Source organism: Magnolia sinica, chromosome 7 (assembly GCF_029962835.1).
Source record: "Magnolia sinica isolate HGM2019 chromosome 7, MsV1, whole genome shotgun sequence".
In the NCBI taxonomy this organism is placed as follows: domain Eukaryota; kingdom Viridiplantae; phylum Streptophyta; class Magnoliopsida; order Magnoliales; family Magnoliaceae; genus Magnolia; species Magnolia sinica.
The window spans coordinates 83,932,862-83,951,945 of NC_080579.1; the positions used below are offsets into that span (position 1 = coordinate 83,932,862).

General features: G+C 40.2%; 1 protein-coding gene across 1 annotated transcript; it reads left to right on the forward strand.

The window, feature by feature from the left end:
* Positions 1–1,430: 1,430 nt before the first annotated feature.
* On the forward strand, positions 1,431–19,084 carry LOC131251574 (probable UDP-3-O-acyl-N-acetylglucosamine deacetylase 1, mitochondrial). Its single transcript, XM_058252345.1, has 7 exons — positions 1,431–1,547; positions 1,635–1,940; positions 7,878–8,084; positions 8,865–8,966; positions 12,521–12,585; positions 15,787–15,931; positions 18,551–19,084. Exons 1-7 carry the CDS (start codon positions 1,488–1,490, stop codon positions 18,602–18,604), a joined length of 939 nt encoding a protein of 312 aa, XP_058108328.1. The 5' UTR covers positions 1,431–1,487; the 3' UTR covers positions 18,605–19,084.

Genomic DNA, 19,084 nt, shown 5'->3' on the forward strand with positions numbered 1-19,084 from the left:
ACTCATGAACAAGTTGTATCTGAAATAAACATGATGGTGGGCTCAGGAAGATTTCAATGGTGAACGTCATTTTTTTTCTGTAGTGGGGTCCACTTGAGGTTTGCATATGCCTAAGTCTTTGCTCGTAAGCTAAAATGATCTCTTCAAATGGATGGATGGTGTGGATATACTACATAGATTATGGTGAGGCCCACGGAACTTAGTCACGAGTAGCTAATCGGCGCCCGGGTTCACCGGCAATCCGCTCCCCTTCAGGGGGAAACGGATTGGCTACTCCCTCTGACACCAGCCAATGGCTGGTGGTCGGTGCTATGTGGGGCCCACCATGATGTATATGTTTCATCCATGCCGTCCATCTATTTCTACAGATCATTTTACAGTATGAGACAAAAAAATGAGGTATATTAAAATCTCAAGTGGACCACATTGTAGGAAACAGTGTTGAATGAGCGTCGACCATTAAAAATATTTTGGGGGCCATAAAAGTTTTAGATCAAGCTGATTTTTGGTTTTTCCCTTCATCTGGGCCTGTATGACCTAATCAACAGATTGGATGTGAAATAAACAGTACAGTAAGCCTTAGGAGGATTTTAATGGTGGATATCTAATCTCTATCGTTTTCATGTGGTGTGGTCCACCTGAGATTTATATCCCTCTCATTTTTAATATAGAGCCCTAAAATGATCTGTAAAAATGGATGAACTGAATGGATGAAACATATACATTATGATGGGGCCCACAGAGTACCGACCACCAGCCACGGGGCTGGTGTCAGGGGGAGTAGCCAATCCGTTTCCCCTTCAGGGATGAGGAATGCCTGCTGACGCTGCAAATAGCGAGTTGGCTACTAGACGGTGCTCGGTGGACCCACCATGATACAGGTGTTTTATCCCCGCCGTCTCTACTAAAACCTCGACGCACATGTAGGGCCGATGTGACGTTCGTCAGAAATTCACTCCCTCCATCCGTTTTTTAGTTCATTTCACGACGTGAGGCAAAAAATCAGCCGATCTAGTACTCAAGTTGACCCAAAATGTGAGAATTGAATGTCCACGGTTGAAATATTCACGGGCCATATAAGTTTTGAATTAAGTTAATATTTATTTGTTCAGTTCATTCCAATAATAATGACTTTATGAACAGAATGGATGGCATATAAACATCACGACCCAAGGCAGGTTTCAACGGTAAGAATTTCTCTAACCACATTTTTCTTGAGTACAGCCTACTTTAGTCTTGGAACCTGCTCAATTTTTTTAGAATATAATAAAAGGAGCTAACAAAAAAGGATGAATGGCGTGGATTTCTCACAAACATCACGGTGGGCCAAATAGGTTTCTAGCGCAGGAAATTCCTGTGAAAGGCTTTGGCAGGAAATCCGCGTCCCAAAAACCGCCTTCCTTATCGGAGTGTTTCGATATTTGAACCGGGTTGAACCGCTCCGATTTAAGCTCCCGTTTGCAACAGACCGGTTGGCGACGGCAGCGATGCATTCCCCGCGCTTCTTCAGCTCCGTTCGAAATCTCTCAAACATCTCATGGAAACCGGTATATCTCTCTCTCTCTCTCTCTCTCTCTCAAACCGTCACTTTCCATTTCAAATCTCAACCGTCAATTTTCGATTTCCGACTGCAGACGGGGAAGCTTCAGCAGACCCTCGCCTCGGAGATCTCCCGATCGGGGACCGCACTCCACTCCGCTGCTTCTTCTACCGCGAATCTCTTCCCAGCGATGGCCGGGGAAGGGAGGTTCTTCGTATGCGGAGGCGATCGACGGTCGAGAATCCCTGCGTCGATCGATTGTGTCATGGAAGCAACTCTCTGTACGACGCTAGGTAGAGGCGACGGAGGAGAGAAGATCCGGACTGTCGAACACCTGCTTTCGGCCCTGGAGGCTGCAGGCGTGGACAATTGTGGAATCGAGATAGTTGGAGGAGACGAGGTCGGGTTTTCTGGAAAATTTGGCAATTACAGTACAGTTTTTTAATTTTTATGCCCAACAGCCTTAGGAAACCGTAAGGACCTGTTTGGTATCCAGGAACTTAAAGTTCCTGGAATCAAGTTCTTGTAATTCGGGAAGAAAGGCATTTGGCTGCTCCAAGTTCAGGAAACTCTGATTCCAAAAGGTTCTCAGAAAAGTGGAATCTGAAGTTCCGGTTGAAAATGTGGCATTTTAAGTTCTAGGAACTTTAGGCTCCTTCTCCTTCCTCCAACCTGTTTGTGCAATTCAATCAAACACGAGGCCACACCTGTTAACAAGGGCCTGTATTCAGTTGACGTGTGCGATCAAGAAAGTGCAGGCATGCCAGAGTCGCACTTGACTCAATGTTTGATTGAACGTTGGTGCCCCCCACGCTGAGATGGACCGTTTAAGATCGAATTGTAGGACTTAGGCTCCCTCTCAACCACCGGCTGTAACAGCGATCAGGCGATTTGCAGAAGGGTAGGGGTTAGTTCTTCTTGATGGATTCTTTTTTCCTTGTGTCTTAAAGACTTGTTCTTTCACTAGTAATTGCAACCAATTTATTTCTCAATGGAATGAAGATGAACAAACTAAAATAGAAGAGGTTAAAAATAATGCTGATTTCTTATTGATTTATAAATGATGTCCAATATAATTGACATGATAACAAATAAAACTAGAGAATAAAATAAAACGAGAGATAAATACCTGAATCACCCATATGGACAAACGATCTAGGTGAATGGTCAACAGAATGTGACCAGGATGTTTGATCTCCCAAGTAAGCACTTGGTTGACCGGGATCCTACAACGGAAGGTTGTGGATATTTGTCATACTCCTATGGTACTACAATGATGGTGTTGGACAATAGTGAACTACTCTAATCTAAGCCTGAAACGTTCTGCAACATGGCTAGACAGAACTAGAGGAAGGACTAAAACTAGGCTAAGATAGAGATAAAAGACTATAAAGATAGATTGTGTTTGGTGTCGGCCTGGAACTCTTTATCTTGTTCTCCTTTTATAGATTTTGGGGGCGACAAAACCCTCGTTGGGTTTCCATACTGGTTTAGGATCCTTTGCAGCCACGACACTCAAGTGTTCTCTGATCATCCCAGTTTGACCAAGAGATCTTCGTAAATCTGAAATCGTTTTCAGATCTCTTGCCAGCGTGGCTGTAGAGATCCGTGAGCCTTTAGGAACCAGTCTCACTAGATCCGGTTTGGTCACAACTGTTTTCAGATCTCCCCTATCATGACCATGAAGTTTCGTGGATCTGATGGAACCGGTCTCGCCCGATCCAGATCGGGACCAATCCATTAGTTCCTATCCGCTTAGATATTGGTCCGATTTTCGAATCTTCGTAATCGCTGCAAGAGCTCCGAACGTCTCTAAGAAGATATCCCATTTTGGAAGGATTGTGAGAGAGGGCCTTACTGAGCATATCTGGATCTGTGATACGATCCTTGCCTCAGTAGGTCTTTTATAGATGTGCTGATCACGTTACCTCAATCACGTGCCACACAAATTAGGTTTATGTGTCATTCATCGTTTCGTCTTCTCTTGAAGCACGCGTAAGGTTCAGTGACACCATATTTATGGCAGGAGAAGTGTCGTTGAAGGATAAATGGGGCAAATGATATCCTCAGGCGCCAGTAGGATTCTGTCATTACTATGCGCGTAGTGCTGACATGTGGCGGCATCTTATTGATCCACGTAGCTTGTAGGTGTGCAAAAAATGGGTGTAAACACAACCAAAGTGTTTATTTATTTATTTATTTTTAAAATTTATTTTTATTTATAAAGAGATGGGCAATAAAAGGTGTGACCCATGTAATGGATAATATAGTCAATGCATGGACTGTTCGGAACATATCCAATATAATCAAGTACATGTCATAACCAATGACTGGGCAGTTAGATCGTTCGATCAAAGTGTTATTTATTTATTTATTTAATCTTTTTTGAGAGGGATGGCACTCAAAGGTGGGAGGCATGGTGGATGATCTAGTTTGCGGAGGTCAAGCACTACTGCCCGCAATTGATTGCCAAGTCAAGCAAATCCACAAGCACCTTGTGTGCACAACCAACAAAATACACACCAAATCACCTCCCCCTTCACCCCCAATGCCACCATAAACAACCACACAATCTCCTTTCGCATTGTTGTCTTTGCTGTCGGAAAGCATTTGATCCACTGTAAAAAACTACCCATGTGGCTTCTATCATTTGAAGCAACAGAAAAGAAACCCTAGGAGAAATTTGTAACTTGAAAAATCTCTTTTCAAAGAATCCCCTTCTCTTTTCTCTACATACCATTTCTTTTCTCTCTTCCTTCACATGAGAAAGCCTCTCACTAATTCGCTTTCTCCCTTTAGTCTACTTGCTAGTCTTAGTTTCTTGGGCTTGTTGCTCCTCAGTTTTGGTTTCGTGTTTTTGGCTCTGTTTTGGTCGTCTTATTTCGAGTTGTATAGTTGTTGTAGGTTTTTTCTTTTCTATATAGTTTGTCCCTCCTTTGTTTATTTGCTTTGTCGCTGCCCTGTTTTTCTTTTTCTTTTTGGATTGCTTTGGCTCCCTTCAATAATGTTTGCAATGTTAAAAAAGAAGAAGTCCAATATGATAATAACACATGAGTAAAATGTCTAAAATGCCCCTCCCCCAAGATTGTACACATACGTAGACTCTTACAGCCATACTCCATGATAATATTACAAGTTATAACACACCGAAAAACGGTAAATGGGTTATTAAAAAAAAGGTAAACAGGTGACATGATTTTTTTTATCACACACTAACATCGTTTGATGGTTGGACCTTTTTTACTCCAATCATTATTCCCTAGCCACCATCAATTGGGCGTTTAGGATCATTCAAAGAAAGTGATTTTTTAGAGGGATAGGTGGTGCGCGCGTGATGGATGATGTAGCTCAATGATCGGGAATGTCTAGTGCAATCAACATCAACTGTTCATTACCCTAGCCATTGATAGGATGGTTCGAGCATCCCACCAAAGTGATTTTTTGAAAGGGATGGACAATCAAAGGCAGGACCCACGTGATAGATGATCTAAATCAATGATCTGGACATTATAGCATTAATCAATATAGACCATCTATTTGCATAATCAATGGATGGACAGTTACATCGTCCAATCGTCATCATCATTTAAGCCTTATCTCAACTAAGTGGGCTTGCTACACAAATCCTATTTTGCCATTCCACTCTATTAAGGACCATGTCCTTTGTTAAGCCAAACAAACGTCTTCAAATATTTTCTTACCATGCCCGCATCCTTCTGGGTCTTCTCCTAGCTTAACCCTTCTCACTTATAACTGATGCAATTCTTGGTCTTCATTGCACATGGCAAAACCATCTAAGTCTACTTTCCCTCTTCTTACTAGCTATTGGTGCCACTCTTAAGTTCCCTCAAATTCATTCATTTTTAAGTCTATCGTTCCTCGTCTTGCCACTCATACACGCAAACATCCTCATTTTAGCTATTTTTCCTCGACTGCCCAACATTCTATCCCACAAAGCATGGTTGGTCTTATAGATATCCTATAAAATCTTCCCTTAAGTTTGATTGGTATGCAGCAATCACATAAAACTCCATTGGCACATCTCTACTTCTATGATCAACATCTTTCTCGATCTCTCCACTCTCATGAATTATTTACCCAAGACATCGACAACAGTCATTTTGGGCTACTTCTTGGCCATTAATCTTAACTAATTTCTTGTTTCTACTCTTATTGTTACCAAAATTGCATTTCATATATTCTGTTTTAGTGCGACTGATTTTAAAAACTTCAGATTCTGCTGCTTCCTTCCATAGTTCTAGCTTTGTGTTTCCCCCCTCCATCAATCAGAACTGTCATTTGCAAACAACAAAAACCATGGGACCTCTTCCTATAAATGTTTCGTTAACTGGTTCCATCAAAGTGATCTTTTGAGAGGGATGGTAAATCAACGGTGGGATGCCGTGATGACTGACCCAAGTCAATGATCAGATCGTTATAATCAATATGCATACAGATGAATTCAATTCTTGGAATTTGTCCTCTAGGTCAGCCAAATGGAAAAATCACGATTAAAGGAGCAAGAGTTCCAAGTCAGCTAAACAGAAACTGTAATTCCAGGAACTGAAACTTTCAGGAAGCCATAGTTCCAGGAATTCAACCAAATTTAAAAACTTCTATTTCTGATGCTGAACAGGTCCCAAGGGTTCTGCTGCTAAGCTCACATGCAGCTCTCCATGCGATCACATGTGCCAATTTAGCCTAGCACATGGGTCATTTCCAACAGTGCTTGGGTGGACCCCACTGTATAGATGCCTGATCCAGCTAAAAATTAGATGGGTCAGCTCATCCGGGGTGTCTCATGTACAATAAATGTGACTCATGTACAATGAATGCGGACTTCTTGTGTGTTCTTTTTAATCCGTCTATTGATTTTGTACATGTGTGGCACGCTTGAACAGCACGATTTTGGTCACGATATCTATACAGTAGGGCCCAGTTGATGCACATCTCGGAAGTCCCACATCAAGCACTAGGTTGGCATGTGTGATTGCTGTAGAGTTGCATGTGAGCTCAGTGAAGCTCTAGCATCAACGTGCATTTACCACAAAGTACTAAACTACAACAACTCATCCATGGAATGGTATGGCATCTACGAATGCCAATCCAGACCATCAAAGCCACAAGCTCTATTGTGGGTAGAGTGTAGGTCAAAACTATGCCGATCGGTTGTATCTATCCCTCCAGTTGGTGTCATCAAATGGATGGTTAAAAAGAAAAGGTCAGCAGTCCGAACTCAACACATGAAATCAGACACTCAAGGTTGCCTCATCAATGTTGTTTTGGGCTCTGCTCCATCCACAAGGATGCCATGATTTGGACACTCTGGATGCCTGTGTATTCATGTCACATGTACGGTGGATGAATCACCACAATTTGTGTGGTCCAGATTGAATGACGCGTGATCTACCAAAGATACAACATGGACACTATAATTCCTCAAAACAAACATAAAATGGGACTATGGAGGAATTTTGGCATCCCAATGCATGAGGCAAAAGTACCGTCTGTTGCAGTCGGGCACCAAGTGCATTGATATAGACTGTTGATTTGATGGCCCCCACTGTCGACAAGGATGCTCTATATTACACAGATTAGAAGTTTCTAACCTTATGACCAGTGGCGAACCAATAGACGGTGAAAGAAAAAAAATGCAGCACCATTCTAGTGAAAATGCCAAAGATTGGATAAAAAACAATAATCATGCAATGATGATTTCCATGAGAACTGTAAAACATGGATTCCAATTCTGAGTTCCTGTTTGGATAAGAACTGGTAATCTCATACTCACAATACTCACCTAGGTTCTAGTGCCAAGAGCCAAATTATGGAAAAGTGCAATGATTTTTGGGTAGAATCCACCCATTTCTTTGTTCTCCAAACAAAACAAATTGTCAAATTAGAAGGAAAATTCTTTTCCTTTACCATTGTTTTGCATTGAACCCATGGTTTCCAAACATTGGACTAAAAGTCTTGGGTCATTCCGCATCTGTAGTGGTTCCATCAATCAGTGGCATGATTCAATGAACCGTGGGCCCAAGTTTACAGATTGGGTGCATCAGGATCCTTTTTATTGTAGATCTATAACAACTTTTATTGAATAATAGAATGGAAAAAGGCTCACGTTCCCAATACTCCAAATATAATTGGTTTGATATTTTCTTGCTTGGTGCTGCTTTTTCCCCAGTGAACTGCTTCTAACAGTTACATTAGATACTTATTTGTCCCACTTTTTAAGAAAGGCATGTTTAATTGATCAAGACAATGAGAACAGTGGGTATCATGTATGAAACTGCATAGGAAGAACACTGAATGTACATGATTAATTGGCATGCAGGTTCCTTTGTTGGATGGGTCAGCAAGAGAATGGGTGGAGGCGATAGAAAATGCTGGTTTGTGTGTTGCGAAGGATTATAATGGCAATACCATGGATAAATTGGCACCTTTTCTTGATGAACCAATGCATGTGTGGAGGAATGATTCTTTTGTAGCTGCCTTCCCTTCTCCCAAGGTCCAGATCACTTATGGAATAGACTTTCCACAGGTAAAATGCTTTTTTTTTTTTTTTTGCTGCTAGGAAGTTCTATTTTTTATGCTACAAAATGTCATTGTATAGGATTTTGGAAATTGTTATGTTTCAAAAGAAAACGAAGGATCAATTGATGTGTGGGGGTCACAATAATTCATAGTTGGGGTTGTAGGTTCAAGGCTCACCCGCCTCTATAACTTTTATCAACAAAACAAACACCTGCCAAATCAAGCGACTCCTGAGCCTTCATGAATAGTGTCAAGCCAACCGAGTTGACTCAGTGAGTTTTGTTGAGTTTGAAATGAGTTAGAGCTATAAGTGAGTTTCCTTGTTATTCGGCTCGAAATCTTGTTAACTTGACTAAGCCAAATTTTGAGCTGAGTCATCTAGTTTTAGAACTGTGCTCATGAAAAGAATGTTCAATATTGACCCAGTAACTTTAAAGATTAGCCAACCTATTTATACTGACAAGAGACAATTTTCTTGCATTTAAATATGGCAAACAATTATAGTTATTTTATTTTTGGGAGCACTTCAATTATCGTTGCAGGATTCAATGAATTGATTTGTGCATGTTCCTTTTCAATGTTTTGCCATTGTCCTTGTGTTGAGAAAAAAATTGCTGAATAGAAATTTGTAAGTTTGACTGTATTGCTTAGAAATGGCCACCAGATTGTCTTGTCAGCTCATCCTCAAATTCCAGAAAATAATGTGGTAAACTAAGATAAGAAAGGTCGATAACATGTGATGTGATTAGGGTTACATGTTACAAAACTCAAAGCTTCTTTGTTGCAGGTGCCTGCTATTGGCCGCCAGTGGTTCTCTTGCTTTCCAATGGACGAATCTGCATACACAAAGGAAATTGCTTCTGCAAGAACATTTGGCATTTATGAGGAGGTTCATTTTTTTTCAAAAAAATCTTTTCCTATATATTGGTAGTTTGTTCTTAATTGTTGTTGCTTATTTGCTATTTTCCCAATGGACTTGATGATCCCCTATTCAGTGCATGAGAAGTTGCCATCTTTAATTCTCTCCGGTGCTAGTGCATGGAGCTTTTGCCACTTATCATTTGGAAGGGGTTGGAATAATTCTGACTCATGTTTGTGCTAGATAAGGCTTCAATTGGGTTGAAATGTATTCAACTACATCTTCATTAAAGTTGAGTGTTTTCTCTGATGCAAACTGTGCTGTTTGTTGTGTTAAAAGAAGATCATTATTTTGTTTCCATTTATCTTGGATCTTCCTTTAAGGGATCATTTTGTATGTGTGGACATCTCACGTAAGGACATACACGTCTACCTAGTCATGGACGTCCAGGTATTGTGATTGGGTGTGTGGACAAGGGTGTCCATGAATGTTGCTGTTTTGCATTTGGATGGCGCACCTCCTGGATGTCTTTTTGCTGAAGAACGTGCTGCATGAGCATATATATGGCGCATCGGACATACGCTTGCGCAAGATTCGGGTCCTCTAGTAAGTGGTTCCCAAAATGTCAACATGCTCTCTCTTTGAATCAAGGCCTTGTAACACTGGGTGGCATCTGCTGTAGTACAGTTTTCTGTAGAGACGTGGACTATGAATCAAGGCCTTGTAACACTGCTCACCTTCTTAAGTGAGCACCCATGCGCACCTTTGCACACGTGTCATGGGCATAAAATTTGAACAGTCCACGTGATGTGACGCCCCTTGAAAGCTTACAAGGCCAACTTTCAGCCCGATCCAAAACCCTAGTGGGCCATAGCAAAGAGTAATGCAAATCAAGGTAGGAAACTGTTTCCTTTTTCCATGGCCCACTAGTGTTTTATATCAGGCTGAAAGTTGGGCATGTGAGGTTTCAAGGGGTGCCGCATCATGTGGACCGTTCAGATTTTGTGCCCATGACACGTGTGCAAAGGTGCGCATGGGTGCTCACGTAAGAAGGTGCGCAGGTGAGCATTCCTCTAAGCTTCTTTCATGGTTGAATGAATAAAAAAGTTGAAAAACAAGAGAAAAATTGAAAATATAACTTCTATAATCGGCCATTTGTGGCTGTATTTGTTGATGCCCCTCTCTTTTTTTTTTTAAATTTTTCTGAAACCAAATTAATTCATGTGGATCACCATTTCCTTTATGAATTGGCCAACATGACCATAAGGTAAATTTCCTTTAATACCATGATTTGCATAGATACAAAAACCATAACCTTGACTTAAATCTCAACCCTTGGTCATCCCTAAAAAACAAAGAATTACTTAAGAGTTCCTGTACCGTAACACCCCAATGTGGCGCAATCTTTGTTTACAGAAAAATTCCAGTAAAAATGATGCAGGACATGAAAATTAAATATGATGTGCAAGATGTCTGGCTTAGATCATACTAATTTAGAAACAATAACATAATAATTCCACATCCCACACAAAAGCTCAAACATTCAATTAGGGGAATCTATGCGGATCCAGGCCTACACATGTTAGGGCTGGATTAATAAAAATTATGAACTAAACAATACTCAGTGATAAGAAATAGTCATCCACACATGCATAGCAATCAGTCCCTAATCCAAAGGATTCCCCAAGTTCAATTTAAGGAACCCTAGGGTGAGAAAATGGGGCAAATAAATTAAGGCTAATGCAAGCTAAAGTTAGGGTTTATGAAATAGGAATGAAAAGAGGTAAACAAGAGGAAAACCTGACCCAGAGAAAGCTCCTGCGTGCAGACGGTGACCTGGGGCTGACGCACGTGCGTGGGTGGGCTGGCCGCAAGTGTAATGGAAGCCCGCCTTCCCAAATTGACACCTAGGCCTTGGTCGGCCAGGGGAGGCTTCCAATCCCTCCAAGTTTGACGACGATCTGGCGTACGGTCGCGGTGTGGTGCTCCGTCGAAGTTTCAACCCTCATAAAAGTCCAGATTCTGGAAACTGACTGTAGGGGGATGAACGGCTGCAAAAGCTGAGAAATTCAAAGCAATGATGATGATGGAAGATGCGAGATATGGATGGAAGAGGGTAGGGATAGATGAGGATAGATGTGGCTTCGCACCACGTAGTTAGCCATTCGAAAAGGGAGGGCTTCGCACCCACTTGAATTTTTTCACAATTCAAAAACTCAGAGAGTAGAAAAAAACTTGCAGGAATTTTTTTATTTAACTTGAATGAATCAAAAGAATTACAAGGGTTGCCTATTTATAGGGAAAACCCTATACCCCAAAATTCGCGCCATGTATGCAACCTATTACTTGGCGATGAAGTAAATTAAAATAAAACTCAATCAAAGAAATCTAAAGCGTTCATGATGTTCTAAATAACATAAATAAGCAAAACCTAAAATATGAAATTAATCCGACTAGTGGGCCCGGATCATGAGATCCCATGATGGGCTTTACTTGATTATTGGGCCCACTCTAATGAACCAAAACTCCGTCTTCTAACTTGGAGGCCCTCCCTGGATGTCGTCATTGATCCAGATCGACGGTGTGACATTCCTTTTCTCGCGTACGTGTGTAGGGGGGCGGCGTGCGTGCGCGCGCGCTTGATGTCCCCATAAAAAAAAAGAACGTTCTAAAAAAAATAATCTAGGAAACCTGCTAATCAGCCCAGTTTAGGACTTGGACATGCATGGAATACACTTGTAGCCCACCAGATGGGCCATAGGATCTGTAGTTTTGGCATTTGAGACTGATATATTCATTGCATGGTTCTCGCAATTGTCCCAACTTGTAGTAATATGCCCATCCTGTTAATCCTATCATTTAAGTAGATTAGTTCTCATTGAGTAATAGGGTTTTTGTCTTTTGAACGAAGCGTTTGTTCATTGTCACTAATTTTAACATTTGAATGGTGAAGCGAATTGGAACATTTTATTTAATAAACCAAAGCATACAACCAAGGGCAGGGTAATGCAGGCCTGACATATGTTATCCATACTCGCCAAGTTTGTGATTCAATTTGGTTTGGGTCATTGGGTGGTTCATAGCTTGGGTCCTTTGGGCATCCTAAGAGACACGGTGTGCCTAATAAATCTAATTTGCTGAGTTTGGTTTGCAATTAGTTTGGTCAATTTGTGGCATCTGTTCTCTAACTTTGCAAATTCTCATGAATCTAATTTGTTTAATTTACATGGTCCCTTGACATGAAAAGCTTGCTATCCTTTTTAGCCTCTTGTAAATTTTCTCTTGGGTGCTATTTTGGTTTTCTTTTCTTTTTTTTAATCATGATATGGTTTGAAAGGAAGCTTGTGTTGCTTTCTTTATTTTGGATCATTGTGTCGGAAGGGACTACACCACAAGCCTTCAGTTTTCATTGCCATTGCAATCACCATCCTTTGTTAATGTCTATTGGTTGAGTATTCTATACGTTGGATCTGACTAGTAAAATTCCCATTCATATAGTCATAGATTCCCTTTTTAATAATATACAAGTACATATTTATATATTCCTGATTTCTGAAGGCATCATAATGCGCAGTTATTGGCAGGTTGAGAAATTGCGGAAGGCTGGACTCATCCAAGGGGGTTCTATGGAAAACGCCACCGTTTGCAGGTTAGATGGTCCAACCACCATGCAATATTATCTCTCTCACCCAAGCTCAAGCTCAACAGTCTATTGCCTCAGAATTATAACCTCATGTTCAAATTCAAGATTCACCATTTTTTTTTTCTTTCCTCTCAATTGATGGTTTTGCATCTTCACTCCTATAATTTACTATTGGGGGAACTACCCATGGTGGATCCTCTTTAGAGATTGTAGATGCTAATCTAACTCTAGTTGCAGGAACCTTCTATTTAAGGTGCCTTGCCCACTCTTGCTCCGACTTGCGCTTCCCAGGCTAACACTTCCCCTCTCCTGCCCCTACGCCCAAATCTACCCTTTGTGCTTTGTGCAACAATAAGTAACTTTGTAGTTAACATTAATAATATAGTACACAAGGGAAAATTTCTAGCCTTAGGGATTGTGGTTTTGCCAAGTTGTTTCCTCCACACTTAATGTCAATGAAAATGGGTTGAAGGCGTAAGTGGCAATAATCATAGCACTTGGATTAACCTGCAAAAACTCGAATTTGGTCAAGTACATTAGTTTCCTTAAATGATATGAACCTTTTGAGTTCTCCAACAAACTTGGAGAATATGATTGAAAATTTCTAAGCATCAACTCATATGCATCTTTATGAGTTCATGGAATCATCCACTTCGGTGTGTTGATTTGTGACAAGATTAAATGGATCTAAACAAAGTGTCTGACATTCTACCTTATTGTGTAATTTTCTCATAATTTCATTTGGAGTTGGATCATCATCAACATCACCATCAGCATAGCCTTGTTCCAGCTATCTGGGGCCAGCTTAAGGCCATCAAGTTCCGATAAAAATCTTGTTTACCTCAAATCACTGATCTGTGGCAATCGCACCATCAAAGCTTTCATTTAAACTCATTTTCTTTTTACACCTACATGGCCGACTTTGAACCAATCCCTTTGATGCAAGTAGATCCCTACAAACATGGTCTCAGGTGTGATCAATGGAGGGGCTCCACATGAGGGTGAAGCATGTGTTTATTTTTTTATATTTATTTGCGTCTTAGGTAAAGTGTAAAACTCTGAATCACCCTCCCTTAAGGGCTGAGCTTTTACCTTTTTATAATTAGGGCTTAAGCCATTTCTCTAGGCAATAAATAAGCCCCATGGGATGTGTGAGTTCTCTTTAGCTTGAATGTATTGCAGATGGAGGCATGTGTTTTCTAGATCATTACATATATTGCTAAGATTGTCCTCTATTATGGTTCTTGATAGAGTGGAATGGCAGAACAAGATCATATAGCTGACCCCAATTAATTGGGGAAGGCATAGATGATGACAATGACAACGAAGATAATGTCCTCTATTACAAATCTTGCTAGGAAATCAAGATTTGGTGCAGCATGGTGCTTCCCAATGTGTCACCTTCTTAGATGTTACAATCTTGCCTTGTGTGATATTCAGAAATTCCACTTAGATAAAAGCCTAAAAACTTCAGCATTCTTACTGCTGTTGATGTGGTCAAAGCCAAGATATTGACTAGTTGCTGCCAAGATCTGCTAAACATGGATTTGTTCAGCTGCATCTGGGCCCATCATATCTTTGGTTGAGTCATGTTCACAGCACCTTGAATGTTGAGGTCTGTCTTAGTTTAGAATTCAATATCTCAGCTTAATCTAAACAGAGTTGATGTTCATGTGAACTGGTCTAGCATGGATAAGAGTTCAAAAGCCCACTATGCAGCATTTCTGGCCAATGAGCAAGAATTCCAAGATATCTGTAAATCAAAGCCTGGGAAATCCTTTTGTTGCCATTGAGTATAAAATGGTGTGCTGATCCTTCAGCTGGCAGCAAACCCAAGTTATGTCTTCTACTTATTCTGGGAGATCTACCCCTCTGGGCCCCACTCACCTCTGGGTAGAAATGGAACTAGCGTGCAATATCATATGTTTAATCGTCATATGAGAAGCTATTAACAGATGAATTGTAGATTTAACTTTGAACATTGCATTGCCAACACTTTATATCTGTAATAAGCATTGAAGACAGGAATTTTGTTCTTTGAGAGAGTTCTTCCTTGAAGAAGAGGATTAAAAATTCAGCAGTCTCTAGTTTTCTAGACTTCTTATCGGTGCTTGATTTGGCCATTTCTGAAGTCAATACTGAAACAGTTTTTTAAAGGCCGAGCCGGGTATGACTTGGCCAGGTAGACCTGTAGTGGAAAACATGAAAAGAACAGAAAATAAAAAAAAATGAGAACATGCTATCTACCGCGTTTGTGAAACCAAGGCATGCAAGTGACTGTGCTGTTATAGATGCTTACGAGTTGACATAGCTAATACAAAACAATTATCGGCCTCATCATGTTGATTCTGCTGAGTCGAAACTGCCAGCCGATTCTTGGAATTTGAACCATGGTATGATGTTGTTTGCTCCACCAAAAGCCAAGTCGACTTGCCAAGCCCACTACAGCTCATCATGTTTGGTACGGTTTTCTTTCTTTCAAGAGGATTAAAAATCAGTAAAATGGAAAAACTGTAAAAGAACATTGAAATAAAAGAAAAGAAAAGAAGGGAAATGCTCCAATGTTCTCGGAGCACTATTAAGCTATAGTGCTCCTAGTTGCATTGGTTCACTTGGACAGTCCAATCAACTGATCTGAACTGTCCATTAAATCCAGAACACATTTCATGTGCTCCATGAAAAAATTGCACTGATCAGATGATCCAATCCATCCTTGATTTGGCCTTTTTTCTATAGCCTTCCTCTTTCCTACCTATGGATGGCATGGTTATGGTTACCTAACAAAAGTGATTCTTTAGAATCACAACCAATCCCCCAAAAAATAGATGGATCAAATTGCTGTTTGGACCTATTTGTATAAACAGTCTTGACCGTCCATGTTAAAGGCCATTGATATGATGGTTAATATTTGTCAAATGGGCTGGACTAAGTGTTCAATGCAACTAGGAGCACCATAACCTATTGTACTCAGAGAGCACCGGAGCCCAACCACCCCGGCCCCCAAAACAAGAAAAAAAAAGAAAACAAGAAAAAAAGAAAAAAGAAGAAATAAAACCATGTCCAGTAAGCAAGGATGAAATAGAAATAGAAACTTGATCCCTACATCCAGCGTTACATGGAAAAAGCTGCATTATTTGATTGAGATGTGGAATCTGATGGAGAGTTGTAATTGTTTCTTTTTTGCTAACTTCTATTTTCCTTCTGCAGTGCCAAATCAGGTTGGTTGAATCCACCGCTTCGTTTCCAGGACGAACCTTGCCGCCACAAGGTTTTAGATCTTATTGGAGACCTTTCTATTTTTGCACGGAACGGTTCTCAAGGGCTTCCAGTTGCACACATAATTGCTTATAAGGTTAGCATCTTTCTCCTATTTATGCGTTTTGAGATTTCAGTGCTTTGGCTGGTTGTCTCTTTATGCAGGCTTTTTTTGTTTTTTTGAAAAAAAAAATTAAAAAAAAAATACTAATCATTAGTTAAATATAACATATGAGGAAATGTAATGCCTATTGATTGCGTGTATCCACAGGGATTAGTCTCACTTCAAAAATGAGGTGGGGACACCCTGTGTCTTCGAAAAAAGAAAAAAAAGAAAAAAAGTAATGCCTGTTGATCCCTTGCACTAATGCATTAACAAGGGCAAATGATTTGTCTCGATCTTACATATCAATTCAATATTTATCATCCCTTTCAAGTAATGCTTCCAAGTTGAAAATGCCTTTCCCAGTTTGGTAAATATGGGAGGAGCATGGGAAATACTTACTGAGACATTTTCAGATAGTTTCCTTACTGTAGAGTGTCAAAGCAGGCCTACGTAATGATAATCCGTAGGTGAAACACTAGCGCCATAACGACAGGTGAACATAAGAATAAAAAACGTCATTAGCAAAGGAACAAAACACCAAGGAGCCGCTCGGCAACAAGGACTTTATGATGATTAAAGTGTCCAGTGAGCCTAGCTAGCAAAGGAAGAGAATTTCTGCTATCTGCTGGGAAGTCTTTGTTGTTTTTGAAGGAATCTGGAAGTCGGGTTTTTTAATCTAAGACCGTAAATGTGGCACACTTGTGATCTCTCTCTCTCTCTATCTCTCCCCTCCCCCCCCCCCCCCCCAAGGCTGAAAAACAAAGCTAACTGACACTATCCACTAAGGTAATGGATAAACGTCACCCAAGGTATTCAATAACGGCAGCTGTGGCCGTAATGACCAGTCTCATTACCGTTACAAAACATTGCCTTTCCTGATTTCTCAATTTGCCAATTGTTAAGGGATTTCTCATTTCCAAGTTCTCTATCAATTTGTCCCGTAATGGTTGTTTTTTTTTTTTTTTTTTTTTAAAAATTTTAAATTTATAGGAAAGATTGTACTGGCCCTGCAGTGGTCCTAATCAGTCCATTATGGTTTTTTATTTTTTATTTTTTATTTTTATTTTAATTTTAATTTTAATTTTTTATTAAAATTGGGTGTTATGGCCTTGTTTCGCGTAATGGGCACCACCATTACATAACAACGTAACTGTTTTTGAATACCATGGTGTCAGCAACACACAAGGAACTAGGACCAGCTCCTTTGCAAATGAATAGCCAGAGAATTAGCCTCTTTTGGGATAAGACTCAGGAACAGGATACAAAGAGATAGACTCTTTATTCATTTGCAATAACTGCCTCTTCCATGGAGTCCACTTAGACCCAGAAACCCAAGCAACAATGCACTTAGAATCACCCTTGATGATGATCCCTGAATAACCTGCATCTTTCAACAATCAAGATGCTTGAAAATTTGCAATCTTTCTCTTAAGGCCCTCAGATTCCACTTCATTGGAATCCTTTGCTGTAATTTCATTTTCTTACCCTCAAGATTCAAAAACATCCGTTCCATAGATTCATTTGGAGGAAATATTGATATTTGATAGGTTTACCTCCAATTTGTCAACGCACATTTGTTCACAATTTTGTACTTGTAATAATTTTCACAGCATAATAGAGAATGACAAGATTCAAAAGCATCCGTTCCGTAGATTCATTTGGAGGAAATGTTGATATTTGATAGGTTTACCTCCAAGTTGTCAACGCACATTTGTTCACAATTTTGTACTCGTAATAATTTTCACAGCATAATAGAGAATGATCTATGAAGGTTTGTTCACTTATTGAGGATAGGGCCTTAGATAGGATAATTGTAGAAATAGGATTCTAGGGGCTGTTTGGATGCAAGCAAAGTTGTTTCAGGCTCCAGGTTATGCTGTCTTGGATAGGCTGTTCAGATCGTGCTGTCTTGGACTAGATATTACGTTCATTGTTTGTCAAGTATTTCAGAATAGGAAGTGAAGATGGATCTTGGCATGTTGGAAGCTTAAAATGGATGTGGCGCAAGTAGCATTCATAGTGCATGTTCATACTGACATGTGCCACATTTAAGGCACTTTATGATTAATGTTGGCACTTGTGGGCGCTTGAACATGGAAGGTTACAGCTGTGGTATATTTGGCACATGTGATGCATGTGAATGGAACATTATATTCCTACGTGCACCAAATTAGGGATAAGTTTTCCTTATCTTTATTTTATGTTTCTGCGAAGACATGTTATCTTTGTTAACGGTCAAAATTTTGAGATATACATTGTCCTTTTTTTAAAAACTCCATTCTTGTGTAGAAATGGGCATGACAAACCACGGACAAGCTGTCTTCCATAAACTATAGGCTAGGGAATTTATGTAGTATGCTCAATTTTGCATTTGTATAGGCATGGTCCATGGTTTGGTGATCCAAACCATTGATATGATGCTTCCCACTCTGGATGGCTCATGAATCTTTGACCTTTCTTTGGTTTAGCGTAGACTGTCGTTGTATTTCTTCCTTAACCATTTGTGTATTTTCATGTATGTCCTCTTGCATGAGAACAGTAATTGCCTGATTATGACACGACTCAGTTCATCATAGAAACTTAATGTTTGTTGATTGAACTGTGATACAGGCGGGCCATTCGCTGCATGCTGAATTCGTGAGGCGTCTGTCAGGTTCTCATTAAAGCGGTGATGATTCTGGGGGCTGCTCTATGATCATGCCAAGAAGAACTGCTTTGATCCTGTCTGATCTCGGGTTTGAGCCCATAGCTCCATGGTAGACGGGGTGTTTTTCAACATTGAGGTCTTGGGTTTGAGCCCAGCTTACCTATTGAAAAAAGAAAAAGAAAAAAGAAGGTCAAGACTCTATCACCCATTTGGCCCTCTTGCAAAGAACAGGTATGTTGTTGAGAATATACAGATTTTGGTACGCTGCAGATAGAGCTGACCTATATTTGCACCATCTTCTTCCAGTGCTATATATTGGTTCTGTCTGTATCTGAAATTGGGAATTGAAGTGGACAATGAATCATTGACAGGCCCAGTACTGATGATGGTGTTAGGATGGCCGGTCTGGCTTCTGGACTGGGCCATTCATCATTGGGCCTGATCTGTAGGCAATTTCAGGCTAGAATAATAAACAGGATGCACCCTTTTGTATTTTA